Raw genomic sequence first — 16,379 nt, 5'->3', positions numbered from 1 at the left:
TTCTTAGTATTTTTACATGACCTGATAAAACTACAGTGACAGATAAAACTTTCAAAACACCTCCTCCCTGAACACTACCTCCCAGTATCTGCTGTGAAGAAGTCTGCTAACCTCATTTCTGGGTCATGATGAGCAGTCATCCTGGCCAACAACCTAAATCAGCTGATACTTGATGAAGTTAAGTCATTTGTTGTTGACCAAGGCCAAATCAACAACAACCAGGCTAAAACCGTCGGCAGTACTGACTAACATTTCTAGTTTACCTAAGGAATGAGCACAACTTCACACAGATTTTAATCAATATACAAAATTTTATTATAAAAAGAAAAATTCATTCTACATGAAAGTTTTTCATAGTTCCACATTAAAAATGGCTGCAAACATTTAATCAAACTAGAGAACCTGGTAGTAAATGACAGTGAAGAAACAGCACCACTAAAGAGAACATGAGCAGTGCTTCCAGGAACAATAACTTTTAAACTTTACTGATTTGCTGCTGTCCACTGCCTGTAAAGAGTCTCAGTCCATTATATTATCACAGGAAGTTCAAATATGGCTGTCCATTCATAGCAACGAGGACCTAAAGATGTAACAAACACAAGTTCAGTGGGTGGGGGCGGGGAGGGGTCATAAGGGCTAAGTGAAAACAAAAAACTAAATCCCTGAATTAGAAAAAAGGAGTATAGGTCTGGTATCCTACAGAGGCAGACCAACAGGGACAGCAGGCTATACTGATGGAATCATACACACAAAACAGTTAAGCTGAACACCACATTGCAAACTTCACATCCTTGAATTCAAACAATGGCTTAATCATCATCGTCATCATCGTCGTCATCGTCCTCCTCATCATCTTCGTCGTCATCGTCGTCGTCATCATCGTCATCGACTGGTTCTGCTTTCTTGCCGACGGGCCTGCCTGGGCCACTCTTCTTGCCGGCATCACTCTTCCCTGAGCCGCTTTTGGCACGGTAGGCAGCGACATCCTGAAACACAGAGAGAGCGCTTTAATCCACATGTCATGTGTTCTCACCTTTAGAGTGAGACTAGTGGCACTGCAGTCGTATAGCAAACATTCATTAACTATTGTATATTTATACCAATAGATATTTTCGTACATGTGAGACTATGCAAAGATACTGGATCTGTGAATACCTTCTCATATTTCTCCTTCAGTTTGGCAGCCTTGGCCTCAAAGGGAGCCTTGTCTTTGGGACCCTGCGTGGACCACAACTCGCCAAGCTTCTTGGCAATATCACCGATTGAGATGCCGGGGTTCTCCTCCTTAATCCTGGGGCGGTGTTCGCCGCAAAACACAAAGAATGCAGATCTGGGGGGTAGGGGGAAAGACAGAGCACAGATTACAACCATGCATATAGGAATACATGCAGAAATCTTTTTTTACTCTGTATACTCAGTATAGTGACATTAGAGACTTACGGTGGCCTCTTTGGGGCATTGGGGTCCTTCTTCTTCTTGCCCTTCTTGGTGCCCTTCGGGGGTATATATGTTTTCATCTCCCGGTCGTAGCGGACCTTGTCGTTCTTGGCCATATCCTCGAACTTCACCTTCTCCTTGGCGGACATGGTCTTTTAAAAAAAATAAATGAAAATTAACATTTAGGAAAAAATTATGTTTAATCTCCATTTTAACGTCCTAATTCCAAACACAATTGTCACACATCCAAGGTTATTAGTGAACATGTGCCACTTTAAGAGGTGGGGTTTAAATGGGGGTGGGGGGTTAGGAACAGCAGCTGCACTGCACACAACAATGTAGTCCTTCAATGAACTCCGTGAAGTCACTTAACAACACTTACAGGAGATATGTCCACACCCTTCGATTAAAAACTATTTTAAAATATTTTTTGTAATTAGAAACTTGTGTGAATTAATTATTTACCTTCCATCTCTCGGAGCATTTCCTGGAGAAATCTGCGAAGCCGACGGAGGCTCCTGGGTGTTTCTTTTTGTGCTCCTCACGGCAGGTCGCGACAAAGAAGGCATATGAGGAGGTCTTTCCTCTGGGCTTGTTTGGGTCTTTCTTCATGGCTGCGTTTTCTGTGAACCAAGGAGAATAAACCACATGAAACAGGCGTGACAAACAAACAACCTACTACCTACTTAAGCGTCGCGCTAAGTTACTGGCCCGCTCTAGTTTGTGCGTGCACAACAACGCTGCCCCACCGTGTGTATTGCAAACTTTTAGTTTAGTCGATATATTAAGTCGCAATTGTTAAAACATTTACCCTTTAATGTAAATATTAGCGCTATAATGGCACCTAGTCGAAGACACGGACACGCGGGGCCGTTTTACGGTCCTAATCGGATTTCTACATCTCTGGGACAAAAAGACGCGACTCCATTTTGTACCTTCCCGCCTAAACTAAACTGCGCCAAAACGGATAAAAGATATAGATAAAGTGCTCTAAAGTGGGTATATTTCAAGGGATACGTACTTTACATTGAACAACCGAGCCACTGGCCACAGGACTGCGTATGAGCACTAATCCAACTTTAAATGCGGGGGCCGCCGCCGTCGTGTTGCAGCAAGCTAACGTTAAGCTACCAAAGCCAAATGGCGATTGAACTGCATGTTGCTCAGTCACAGCCTAGCCTACACCGCCTGCTTCGTCGTTCTTAGAAAAAAAAACACTTAAACTTCATCGTTTCTGGTCGGGCATAAGGAAATCCGACGGGTTTTTTCACTTTAACCACAACTGTGACATTGTGATTAAGGTCATAACATTAAAAAATAAATAACTTAATCACTCTTTTAAAGTTTAGATAGTAACACGCACCAAAAGTACGAAACTCGGTCGTCGTAGACGTTACAGAAAATTAGCAAATAAATCGTTGTTTAAAATAACAAAGTGACCCAAATGCGGCCGTAAAAAGCAATCGTCCTTACCTGTTTGCTGCGAGACAAATTGTAAACGAGTGAATGAGGAAGAAGGCGCAACTGTTTTGTCACCGTCTGTGAGGCCGACCTAACTTGACTAGAACTGCTGCCTTGACTCCGCCCCGCCCTCCGCCGATTGGTCAGAGCGAAGCATTTAAATTTGAACGTAAGACACAAAACACAGACGGCGCTCTGATTGGTTGTAATATGCGCGATTGAGAAATCACGTTTGTGTGCGTCACCTGCGCCCTGATTGGTTGAACTGGGGTTTTAAACATTCGGCGCGAAACCCCCTTTGTTAGCTCGTAGGAGTCAGTTTGTGTTGATGTGTTGGTCTGTGTACGTTTTTCAACCGTTTGTTATCTCTGTGAGGTGAACCGCGGCATAATTAGACAAGTCCCGTTTTGTCTCGTCTCTTTCAACTATAGACCCAGCTGGGTCACAAACAAAATTGCTCAGTTATTTAACGGTAGTTGACTGGTAAAGTAGAAAGTAAATGAAAATAAGACTTCCGGATTCCCCCCCTCCCTTCAAAATATAACTTCAGTGACTGGTGCACCATTTGTGTTGTGTTCACGGTCTAAATTACGAAAAGTAAAGTGAATATTGCAAACTACTCTGGTGCATTGACTGAATATACACATGCATCATATCATTCCCTGTGCAATATCAAAGTATGATATACCGTATAGGCCGCAGTTCTTGGACAAAAGAAACACAGGTCTTTTGTCATATTTTACATGTATGGAAGTAATGAGCAGTTTATTCAACATGAAGCTTTACAGCACTAAAACAGCACAAAAGCTAAGGCAAAGCAAAAAAGCACAGTGTAAAAAAAAATAACAGAAAAAACTTGTTTCAATTGTAGATAATTAATTGAAGGGATCTTTGTTTATGGGTGAATTTTCACTTCAGTTTACCGTAATCCTTGTGTAATGTTTAAGCATGGCTGAGGAAGCTGCAGATACGCTGATACATATTGCATAAATGTTTTAAAATCAAGCAGCAGATATTGTTTACGGTCGCATGGGTTATGCAAGACAGTTTGAACTTCAGTTAAGGTCACAAAAAAATAGATCAAGTGTACTCTGTCTCAGATTATAGCTGGTCCACAGAGGAGTCAGAGAGGAGATATGAAAGAAAAGGTGGACAAGCCATAATATTTATAGTTAGTAATAGCCTATAAAAACTCTAAATCCTACAGGACCAGCTCCTACCTGTTCATATGAAGTGATTGCAAGCATGGACACAAATGAAAAGTGTAAACCGCAGGCTCCACATTTAGGACAGACGTTCAGACTGGATAGAGAGGGTGATCAGACCTCACATCCATTGTCTCCAGGTCAACCATGCATTAAGTAGATGGACTATTTCTCAGAGGGTGGGCAGCAAATACATGTCAAAGGAAAAATTCTGCTGAATGCTGCTCCTTTTGTTATGGCAAATGACTTAAATGAACTCCCTGCTAAGTCTGACGACCTGGACAATACACCAGTTGGATGTCTGCATACAGCACCACTTTCTACAACACCTTTCTCCTACTTTATATTTTTTTGTTTTTATTCTAGAGCATGTTGCTCTGTTTTGATTGGCTGCAAGAGAGCTACACTATATGTTTATTATTGAGGTTTTAGTTTGCAGCAGTGTTGTACTGGAAGTTTTGTAGTCTATACATTTTAACAGATAGATAAATACTGTATGTTGACCATCAACAGAGCACAACACATCACAGTTCATGAAACTTAAAAGCTTCCGCAGCTGTATTATGCTGCAGTAAGATGTAGCCTATGTGTAGGTAATAAATTAATGATGACGTTTCCTCTCAGTGATGTTCAGGTCAGATTTTGGGGAGTTCCTTTTGTCTGAGCAGGAGCCTGTTGATATCCAGAGGACTCAGTCTTCCTTGAGGTTACATGCACCTAAAACAGAGTAGGCTATAGGGTGATCAGTTAACAAGTGTTATTTTCATTCAGTTCTGCCATCTAGGTTAAACCTTATAGTGATAAATATCACAGATGGTCCACATAGATTTTCTACTGGTGTATGTGCTGCAAGACTGCCAAGAAGAGACTTTAGATTCATGGTGATCCTCCGGTACACTTGGTGGCAGCGCGCACCTTGGTTTGGCTGTTCATTTATAAACACTACAGAGGAGGAAGCTGCTGTCTTTAATCATTCAGCTGATTTCATTCAGCTGCAGCCACAGATAACGAGGCCCCTGGCTTGACAAACTGATAGAGGTGGACATATTTTATAACCCCAACTCGTAAAATGTATTGTAATTAATTATAAAAAACATTTATTATGTTTGTTCATTTTTAGATGTTGCTGTATTGCTTAAAATTATAAAATAATGTTAGGTTTCATTTTTAATAAAATATAAAAGGAGCTGTATGGCTTTTTTCATTGGAAAGTGTGACTAAATGTGAATGAATTGTGCTATATTACGTAAATCAAACTTCTTTTAGCAGCATTAAGACTTCCTTCCATTATAATGAATCATAGTAGAGTAAAAGTTGACATGCATCAGAAATATCTTATCATCCATTACTATCCATTAACTGTTACATCAAATTCACATGATACCCTATAGGATAACATTAGCTGATCTATGGGGTTGTTGGGATTTCACATGTTATCACATGACATGAGCCTCACATGTTATGCCGTAGGTTTCACATGGGTTGATGTATGGGTTTTCATATGTGAATTCATTTGGTTTTTACATGGTCATGTCCAGTAAGTGAAAGAACACTCTGATGTACCAGTATTTGTTTTTGCATCAGCTGGGACACGTTACGTCAGACTGATCCATGAAATCTACTCTGCCCATACACAACTTCATGAAAAAGGGCCTTTGGATGTCGAATGTCTTTGGCCAACACAGGAAGAGGCCATGTGGATCACTGAACTGTCCAACCAGTGATGACAGTGACGTTTTTCTGCCCCCAAAACAAACTCTTGCTGTTATTATCACAGAGGCACATGTCTACATTTGCAGCCACTCCCATTTGACTGACATGACCCCATCCAGCTAACCCCTGATACATTTCACTGCGCTGTGCTGCATGTATCCGGAGGTCCCTGCTCTCACCCACACTGTCACACACCAAGGTTTGAGTTGCAGTTTTTTGGGATGTAGCCTACTGCTTGAAAGACAGTTGTAATTAAAAGATCTGCCTCTCAATCGACTGAAATTCTTCAGGATCAACTGCATGGTTTTTCTTGAGTGCAGTTAACACTGGCCTGGGTAATTATCAACTGAGTGAATGAAACGCAGAATGTGCTCAAACCTGTTCACTGCTCACAACAGGTCCTTCATTAAACATAACTTAAATTCTCACACACACAATGTAGGCTATAGTATGGTCTACTGGATTTTGGAAAAAACAACGAAAATACGAGATCCTAAAGGTCTTTATTTTAAAAAGGGTAAACTAGTAAAAGAAAAATAAATTCAAATTATTAAAGAAATTTTAGATTTTGGTCCAGTCAACACATGATTGATGTGACCATGTTACATACACAATTAGAGAATATCTATGAGGAGAAAACAAGAGCTGCCTTTATAAGATCAAGGTGTAAGTGGATAGAAATAGCTACAAAATGTTCAAATGGGGTCTAAGGTTTTTTTATTTGCATTATAACAACAAACCAAATTTTAAATAGGCCTAAGACAATAATACAAAGCCTCCGTGTCAGAAGGTGGCGGTAATGCACCTTAAATCTCTTTGTAAGGTTCCTCATAACTCCAGCAGAAGAAAAGGCTGAACTGTATGACAGTAGTTTATGACTGTCAGCTGCAGTTTGTCAGCCGGGGCTCACCGTGGACAGGACGGGACCTGTGCGGCCACACCGAGCGACCACAGCGGGGAACAAAGGGCCGGGGTCCGCAGCAGGGAGACCGCAGCTTCACCCGGACACAAGATGAGTGACACCGCCGTGGACTCGAGCACGCTCTGCCTCTTTGATGTTGACGGCACGCTGACCGCCGCGAGACAGGTACAACCAAATCTGTGTGTGTGAGAGTGTGTGTTCACACAACTCACGTTACAGTCACGTCTCTGCACTTACTTACACATTTAACTTTAGGTTAGAGATAATAGTTTGGCAACATCCGGCTCCACGTTGTCATCGTCATCGTAATCGGTCCGAGTGACAATTCGCTCCGTGTAGAAACATGGTTCCGCTTTAACTCCTGCAGATGTCTAAATAATCAGTCGTGAGGTGTCAGGTATTCGCCTTTTGTCCCATTGTAACCTGGGTGTCACTTCCGACTGTGTTTTCATCCTCCGCTTGACACTGAAGTGTTAATAAAGTTTGATTTGCACTGATTTGATGATGACCAACGTGAGCTCCTGCTGGTGACTAAAACAGGTTATACTTGCTATAACGTTAGTGTGTATTGAGTGAGCTCAGTAAACCTGTGTGACCGCCAGGGTTCAGATTGCACTGTATATTTCCATTGCAGCAATGTTGCATCACCAGTTTTAGGCTCAGTTTCACTGCTGCAGGCATGATGTCACAATTTATGACAGGCCAGGTACATTGTCCCTATAAATAATGGGACGATTATCGACTCGAATTGAACTGTGAAGAAAAGAACAAGAATTCCCTCAATAAGTTGATTGGATGAGCCCATCATGTATAGCCTACTAGACAGAAGATATCCAGATTCATTTTAAATGACAACCTGTACCATTTAAATAATGAGTCACACCTTTTCCTCTCTGGACAGTGGTTTTCAGTCATAAGGTCTATAAAAACAGCTTCATACCAGCTGCCGTTACGCTGGTAAACTTTGTGAATTTGCCTAAGCTCTCTTTGGAGCCTGTATTGATAATTATCTATTTATTCATAGTTCTAAGCTTGTTTTATTTTGGGGTTTGGTTAATGCAGTTTAGATGTTTTTATTGGTATTTGGTATTGAAAGTATTATTGTCTGTTTAATCCTGTGTACCGGTGTGTGGTGTCTGAGACTGTGTGAGTGGATGCCTTGTACATTTTTTCTTTTATTTTTTTTATTTTTTTTTTTGAACTTTCAACTGTGAACTATCTAAGGGTATAAATAAAGTAACTTGACCTGATCTGGCTCGAGGAGAGGACCCCAGTTCCCCTATCCCAGGCGAGCTAGCACAGCTCCATGTCCTCCTGATTTAGCTCCTCTGAAACTTGGTGTGCTGTTGGGAAGGTTTGGTGATCATCATACTGCAGACCTCGGTGTGTGAACTTGTTCCAGATGCAGCACCATCAGTGTTTGGACAGGGATTGTCTAGAAAGACAGTGACATGATGATATATATATCCAGGCGTTAAGTGTAACCGAACTAAAAGGGACAAAGTGACTTGCATGTTTTTTCTCTATAAAGCTCAACTGGAAATAATTCAGCTGTAAAATAGTTAACTGCAGTAAGAAACTCATCATACTAACTCATCATACTAACTGACGGATCAGTCTTTGCTACTGCAGCGTGGCCTAATTTGCATTATTGATTGATATTTATTTTTCTTTGAGGTATCACTTGGATTAAATCCAGTTTCTGCCATGTGTTGCAGCGTGCCACTCCAGACATGTCAGAGTTCCTTGAGAAGCTCAGGGCTCGGGTTCGAGTGGGAGTGGTCGGAGGTTCGGACCTGGTCAAGATCAAGGAGCAGCTGGGAGATGACGGTGAGGCACACGCACCTGGACACCTGCTGCAGACCGGTGATTTATTTACCACTTCTTATGATGTTGTTCTGTTTGTCCCTAGTGATCCAGAGAGCGGACTACGTGTTTGCTGAGAACGGTCTCGTGGCCTATAAGAATGGACAGTTGGTTTCTGTCCAGGTGAGACTGATTTAATGTGTCCATACCACACCCAACCTCACACTTGTCCAAGCCCATGTGGAGCAGTGCTAGGTATTATATAGGCTATAATCATTCAAATTTCTATTAGGGGTCCAAGCAGCAGCCACTACTCAAGCACCAGAAATGATACTAATTGACTACATGTTGTCAGGTAACAATTCATTTAGTTTTCATAATCATCCTAGAAATGGTGCACAGCTTAATTTAAATTTCAATTCATGTTTATCTTGGCCTCAGAGTTGTTCTGCTGTAAAATTACTGACATCTCATCAGTTATTTCCTCCTGAGGACTTTTTATTCTGTCACTCCGTTTAGAGTAACAGCTTCTCAGGTGGTTAGTCTGCTTTGTTTACTGTTCTTTGTGTTTTTCTTCAGTGCTGTCAACATCAGTGAACATGAGGGGTTTATCCTCAATGATTCATTGATACTTTAAAGCAGGCACGTCCAAACTATCCCACAAAGGGCCGTGTGGCTGCAGGTTTTCGTTCTAACCAAGCGGAGGCACACCAGACTTGACTCATTTAATCAACGGATCTCAGTCTTTGGACAGTTCATTTGCTCAAACCGTGTGCTCTTGATTGGTTGGAACCAAAACCTGCAGCCATGTGGCCCTTTGAGTAGTTTGGACATGCCTGCTTTCAAGTAACGTTTAAAAAAAAGGACAAAAAAATACTTGTGCAAATAGTGATTGTGCATAAATGATTGCCTGACAGTGCTACTGCAGTTTACACTATTCTAGGAAAAAAACATTGATACAGTCCACGTGGATCTTGGCATTGGTCACAAAATAACCTACCCACCTACTCCAGATTTAAAAAGACAAGTTCAACATCATTCAGATCTGTTTTACCCTAGGTTTCCTCGATGCGTTGTATCATCTCATGTGACGGGAAGTTTTCTTTGCCAGTCCATACAGGCTCATATGGGTGAAGAGCTGCTGCAGGACTTCATCAACTTCTGTCTGAACTACATGGCCAAGATCAAACTACCGAAGAAGAGGTACACCCCACATCACATCATCATCACCATCATCTTCGTAAACATGTGTATTGTAGTTATAACTGATGTGACGTTGGCGGTGAACAGGGACCGTGACGGCACAAGATCTTGATGGACACTTACGGACACGGGTCCGGCCTCATGGGACTGATGTAATGTTGTTTATCTTGCAGGGGGACGTTCATTGAGTTCCGTAACGGCATGTTGAATGTGTCTCCTGTCGGTCGCAGCTGTACACAGGCGGAGAGGATCGAGTTCTTTGAGCTGGATAAGGTGACGCACACAGTTACACAGTTAAAGCTGAACCCATCAACATTTGACATAACGTAGGTGTCTTTACAAAGGTGAATGTCTGATCGACTGTCTTTGCTTCATCAGAGAGAGAAGATCCGAGAGAAGTTTGTGTCGGTGTTACAGGAGGAGTTCAAAGGAAAAGGACTCTCGTTCTCAATCGGTGAGTGAACATCACATCACACTGGCCATGGGCTGAGGCCCATCACACGAACATGTCGTGTTTTTTCTGGATTGTGACCTCAGATGAACTCGGGTGGGTGACCTTTGGCTGTTTTTCTCATTGTGTTGTGAATGTGTGATTCCTCTACAGGAGGCCAGATCAGCTTTGATGTGTTTCCTGACGGCTGGGATAAGAGGTACTGTCTGGGCATCGTTGAGAAGGACAGTTTCTCCACCATCCACTTCTTTGGAGACAAGACCAAGCCTGTGAGTAATGTCACGTAGTAACGTGTATAGCACACTTGTTAATGGAAGAAGACCAGTCAGATACTTAGAGCACTGTATCTGTACATGTTTATTTGCATATAAAGCAGGGAAATTACAGTTTATCAAAAGCGATCAATCAAGACACATACAGAGTGCATTTAAAAGCAGGTGTGAACAGACATAGCCTACAGATGTGGTATTTAACCACAGTTAAATACCACATCTTAGGTGAAAAAGGAAGTCCGCACACCAAAAGTAGCTCCTGTGAGTTTTTATTAAGTGTAACGTTTTGGGCCCCTGCCCTTCGTCAGACATGGAGAGGAAGTGAAGACACACTGTCTTAAGTAATCCCCTAGGGTCACCTGATGCAATCAGGCGTAGTGAGTAAACCACAGGTGTAAACCATTATACATAGTATACTTTTGATCTCAATGCATATAATACAATAAAAGCTAACACAGTATCAAATGGAAAGTACTATATAGAAAATATTTACCTGTGCAGATACAAACCGAAATGCACACAAATCCAACACCCTAAATGGCACATGAAAAACATCAGGCATAGACCATCATAAATTCATGATGCATTAAAGGGAAAAATGTTCTGTAATATGCGTCTCAAAAAAATATAATAACTATCCACAGCACAGCAAGAAGAGGACGCAGAGAAACCTGCGAACATAAATACCACATCTGAACAGGCCCAAAAGCTACAGACAGACTGCTATGTTTTCATTCTTAAACAGCATGTGAAAACAAAAATGATCTGATGAGCACACTGAGCATGCGTGAGTTGGTGTAAACAGGATGCAGATAGTCTTCTCTGCAGTTGAGTAGTTGCAAAAATACCACAAACAAGGAGCAGCAACGTGCTTCAGTGTTGAAATTAAGAATTTAATAGCTGCAGTGAAGAGAACGAGGTCAAAAACACCTTCATTTTATTGTGTTTTCACCAGTGGTTGTCATGGCAGAAAAAACCCATCAGGGAGTGACATGAGCACCTACCTCATTATTTCTAAATGTCTCAGTTTTCGCCCATCCAGACAATGACGCACCCCAGTGCATCGTGGCAGCAAAAAAAGCGTGTTTTCAACGTAGTAGTGTGGACGTAACAGACACCAGGTGACACCTACAGTCACGTGAGAAATGAAGGGCTTCGGTTGGTCCATCCACCGTCAGAGACCGGCTGCTTTTACAATGTTTTAAACAGATGATCTGCCTCACCTGGTGAACTGGCTTCTTCCTTTGGGTGTTAACTTTGATCAGCTGTAGCAGATTGCGAATCATTATAAAGTTTTTACACCCATGATGTTGATCTGTGTGTGTGTTTTTCAGGGAGGAAACGACTATGAGATCTACAGCGACCCTCGGACCATCGGCCATGAAGTCTCGTGTCCAGAGGACACACGGCAGCTGTGTGAGCAGCTGTTCTTCTCCTGACAGAAGATCCTCTGATCATCATTCATGTCAAGATCCTCAGCTGAGCCGACATGATCGTGTCTGTGATGATGAGGAGGAGACTGAGGAAGGGTCACTGACGGTGGAGACGTCTCTGGGTATCTTTGGTTGGGTTTCAGAATCAATAAAATCATTTTCCAGTATGATTCTGAGTTGTTGGTAAAAACCGAAGCTTGAGCAACAACTCGATGGTGACGGGTTAAAAAGAGACTGAGTGAACGGGACAAGTCTCCACGTACAGGTCAGAGGTCACGGATGAGGGTTTTTGTTTTAATCTGTCACTGTCTAAACTTTTTAAAGATTCATGTAACTTTTAAATCTGACAAATCAGTTTAAGGCCTGAAACATTTGGGATTTGTGTCTGTGTACTCATGTCAGCTTATCTGATCTGATCCTGAATTAGCTCCCACGTGACCACTGAGTCTGGGTGGTGCTCACTTCACTTCACTTCACCGAACATCTCATCTGAGTCCAGATCTCTGTCCCGTCACACTGAATCGACCACACTGGGACTGAGACTCTGAAAAAACAGGCATCTGTGTATATGTATTGAAATCTGATGGTGCTCTATGAGAGCTCGACCGTCCATGGCTGGAGCAGTCATGGTTATCATGGCTGATTATCAGTGGAAATGATCAATATGTTCCTATTCTAAGTGTCATTGCTTTTTTTGTTTGCAATAAAATAAATTAATTTAAAATGTGCTACTTTGACTCTCATTGGTTGCACTTGCAGTTACTATGAGTAACAGCCTATTAATGCTCAAGGCTACGTACAGGGATGCAGGAAGCTGCTCTGTTGATGCAAGGCACAGCAACGACAAAACAAAAACAGCTGAGTCACTGAAAGTCTAAAAGCATCAGAGAGTTTAAGGTGCTGGAGCAAAACTATAATACAACACTACTATACACTACAACATGTAGCTAAAGCTGATGTAATTCAGCAGTCCTGCAGTAAATCCTCCTTCAAGGTTAAACTGTTCAGTTTGTATTGAAATGGTTTAGTGTGAGGCTGTTTTATCTCAGTGTGATTTGATTTAATTTGATTTTAGGGATGTCATGATTACTCACAATTAATTGTGGTATTAAATGGCACAATTAATTGATCATAAAGATTAAGGTTAATGCACAGATACTGGTCCATTTACCTAACGTAACGTTTTTGACCCTCCCTTTTTCTGACTGTGCATTTTGTTGACTGTACTTGACAATACATGCTCAACGTCGTTTTTTGGTTCTGCTAGATACTTTATTTACCCTCTGGAGTTTTGTTTTCTCATATTTCTCCACAGTTTCTATATCGTTTATAGCAGACACCTTTTCCTACTAATTGTTATTCATCCCTTTCATTCGATTGGGTCTCGTAGCCTACATAGACATTTTTGCATACAATTTTATGTATTTTGTGTTGTGGCTGTACTTTTTGAACTTTTTGAATTTTTTTGGCACCACATTATGGTGGTGTCCATAAGATTTTCTATATATTTGTTATATTATTGTTGGTGGCATACATTGTGATAATAAGTGATGAGGTTACCCTGTTTATACTGATATTGTCTTGGCTCGACTGTGGATGGACACGCCCCCCTCGAGCCCCACACACCTGTACCTATTTATCCCCTCATCAGTGTCCTGTGCCAGTACACCCTGAGGAAGACCTGTGTGAGGTCGAAACGTCGGTCCTTTTTTAATAAATTATATATACTTTTTCTACATCAAGGCTATGAGTTGAGTGACTGCTTTTTTCTTCCTTCACCATTTACCTAACGTAACATTGATTTAGTAGGAATTTAAATGTTAGGGTGTCATTTGTAATTTAAAATAAAACAAAACAAAACAATAAACAATTTAAAAAATGTTAACATTTGGTATAGATGACAATTTATGACCTGAATATTTCAAACATTTCCTCTAGGGATTAATAATTGTTCCTTTATTAATAGATACTTGAAATATTTTGTGTAAACGTATGAGTAATGTAATTATATTTTGACTGTATTTGCTTTTACACATTCATAGTGTTGTGAAATTAATTAAAGCATATTAATCGTGATAATCGTGTCAAGAAAATGTATAATCGCGACATTCCTATTTGATTTGATTTGGGTTTTTTTGTGGGCGGGTGGCATTTATGCTTGTAATTGACCGAACAGTTGGAGAGAGACAGGAAATGGGCAGACAGAAGACTGTAGCCTATGTACATGGGGCGCCTGCTCAACCAACTGAACTATACGACATCCCATCTCAATGTGATGTTGAAGGAAACTTCAGACTCGGTGTGTTACACTTCTGTTCCCTTTAACTGTGTTTTTTATTGACACATCACTGAATACACAACACACACATACACCACACACCACGGGCTACAGGGACATGTATGAGAGGGAGCGGAGATCCAGAGCCTCGGTCAGTGACGCTGGTTTGACATGGTCCCTCTTGTCAGTCAGTCAGAGAACCAGCTGATGGACCACTGGGGTTTATCTCCTCTCTCTCTGTCTCTCTTTGCTGGGTAAAGGTCCAAGTCAAGTCCTGTATCCACGACACAAATCCGAAAAGTCTCACAAAAGTGGACCACACAACACCTGTGCCTCTCCAGTCCCATTATTGTAGCAAGTGAATCTTTACCAGTGGTAAAACAACTGGAGCTTTAAATACAGTAACAGATCAGCTGTTCACAGAGACCCACAGTCAGTCGGACGTTCTGCTCATGGCTGATTCAGGGACAGTCGTTCTGACTGGAAAATGAAATGCCATTTTGTGCAGAAGTCTCATGGGGAGAGCTGCTGATTCCCAAGCTGAAGACAAATCGTGTTAATGACTTTAAGTTGCTGGCAGAAACAGCTGAAGTCATATGAAGACATTGGAAAAAAGGGAAAGAGAAAGAAAAAAAAGGTAAAAGCAGTGACAGAAGGTTGAATGGGAAAAAACAAATGAAGCTGTGGAGTTCCTAATTTTTAAGGCCAGATCTAAGTGAATTAATTTTTTTTACAGGAAAGTAAGAATGTGTAGAAAGAAGCTGAATGACTCTAGATCTGAGTGTTTGTCTTCCCTCATAGCTAAACTACATAGTTGAAGGAACAGCTGGGGCCTAACTGCAATGATAACTGGATGACCTGTGCTGCTGGGATGTCGGTTTGCTGCTACCAGGTAAATGTGTGTGTGAGTGTGTGTATGCATTTGCTTATCTGTGTTTCTGAGTGATTATGTGTGTGTGCAGTCTAATCAGCTGATCTGTATTAGGAATCACCTGTGTAGCTAGCTGTAGTTAATCTGTGCTTCTTTAGCAACCGCACCAAAATATCAGTTGGACATGGTCTCCATGACTACAGAGCCCCTGAAGTCATTGCCAGGTGGTGTTTTATTTTATGTAGCGCGCACAAGATATGTAAAATACCACCTCGCAGCACTTGCAGTAAGAGGGCTCTGTATCCTGACAACACCTGGAACAACATGTGACAAGTTCAACAGGATAAATATCATCACGTCATGTTACACACTGCTACACAAAAATGTATTTCACACTTAAGCATAAAGAGTTCAGACTGAATCTGTCACTGTGACTCCATCAGAGCGGAGGAACCGAACTGAAAACCTGCATGTGGACCATCGGGGGCAGGTTTTATGGACCGATGTGGTTTAAGAAGAGGTTCAAAGACAAAAAGCTTCATCTGAGTCTGGGTCCAGTTCCAGTGTTAAGACCTCATGTTTGTCTGTAGCAGCAGATCCAGTTTCTAGAAGTACACACATCTGCACAGCCCTGGTCCCTGTAGACACTAATTATATCTATGTAACTATAAGTATATTACTACTGTAGTGCTGAACTCACTCACAGGCCCTCACACCTGACTGGGTGCAGACTGGACCGGGATCATAATGGTGAGGCATGATGTGACATGACTCAGCATTATCTTTATGATATGATGTACAGAACCTCATCATAGTGTAACTATGATGGGGGGGGGGGAATGAAGCATTTCAACTATGCAGACACATTGAACTTTGCTGTCCTGAACCATGTGTATCACAGTAACAGTTCATCCCTGAAACTAAATATAAAACAACAATAAAAACAATGTCATGTATAAAAAACATCCTCTCAAATTAAAATGCAGGAAAACTGATGTTTCTCCCTTTAATAAGACAGAAAACATAAGAAACTCAGTTTCCATCTTTAAAGGAACAGTTTGGGTTTTTCAATGTGTAAGGTAGTCATAAATAGACGGCACATGACCTGCAGTAGATTCTTTTCATTTCATTTCAAACCTTTATCTATTCAGGGAAGCCAATTGAGAGCAGGCTCTCTTTTTCAATGACGCCCTGGTTACAAAGATATTATCATCAGCAGACTTCCAGTTAGGAGGTCTGAGCAACACTTAAAATGCCTGTGAAACAAGAATCCAATATTATTTACATACAATATTTCCAGCAGTTTCCAGCATCTTCCTGTGAAAAC

At 41.3% G+C, this 16,379-nt stretch overlaps 2 protein-coding genes across 2 annotated transcripts; one reads left to right on the top strand and one right to left on the bottom strand.

Moving 5' to 3' along the window:
• Nucleotides 1-291: 291 nt before the first annotated feature.
• LOC146991834 (high mobility group protein B2-like) lies at nucleotides 292-2,968 on the bottom strand. Its single transcript, XM_085779476.1, has 5 exons — nucleotides 2,911-2,968; nucleotides 1,903-2,059; nucleotides 1,441-1,589; nucleotides 1,156-1,330; nucleotides 292-986 (listed from the first exon to the last, which is right to left on the bottom strand). Exons 2-5 carry the CDS (start codon nucleotides 2,047-2,049, stop codon nucleotides 810-812), a joined length of 648 nt encoding a protein of 215 aa, XP_085635602.1. The 5' UTR covers nucleotides 2,050-2,059; nucleotides 2,911-2,968; the 3' UTR covers nucleotides 292-809.
• A 3,701-nt stretch (nucleotides 2,969-6,669) lies between these two features.
• On the top strand, nucleotides 6,670-12,073 carry pmm2 (phosphomannomutase 2). The gene is made up of 8 exons (XM_085779464.1): nucleotides 6,670-6,903; nucleotides 8,457-8,568; nucleotides 8,651-8,727; nucleotides 9,656-9,747; nucleotides 9,921-10,020; nucleotides 10,126-10,201; nucleotides 10,352-10,467; nucleotides 11,805-12,073. The coding sequence occupies exons 1-8, from the start codon at nucleotides 6,691-6,693 to the stop codon at nucleotides 11,907-11,909; spliced, it is 891 nt and encodes a 296-aa protein (XP_085635590.1). The 5' UTR covers nucleotides 6,670-6,690; the 3' UTR covers nucleotides 11,910-12,073.
• Nucleotides 12,074-16,379: the final 4,306 nt, after the last annotated feature.

The sequence above is a fragment of the Trachurus japonicus genome, chromosome 1 (genome assembly GCF_045865225.1).
Source record: "Trachurus japonicus isolate A0001 chromosome 1, Traja_1.0".
NCBI classification, from domain to species: domain Eukaryota; kingdom Metazoa; phylum Chordata; class Actinopteri; order Carangiformes; family Carangidae; genus Trachurus; species Trachurus japonicus.
Note: the sequence above shows the minus strand (reverse complement) of the source record. Positions and strands in the feature narration are given on the sequence as shown.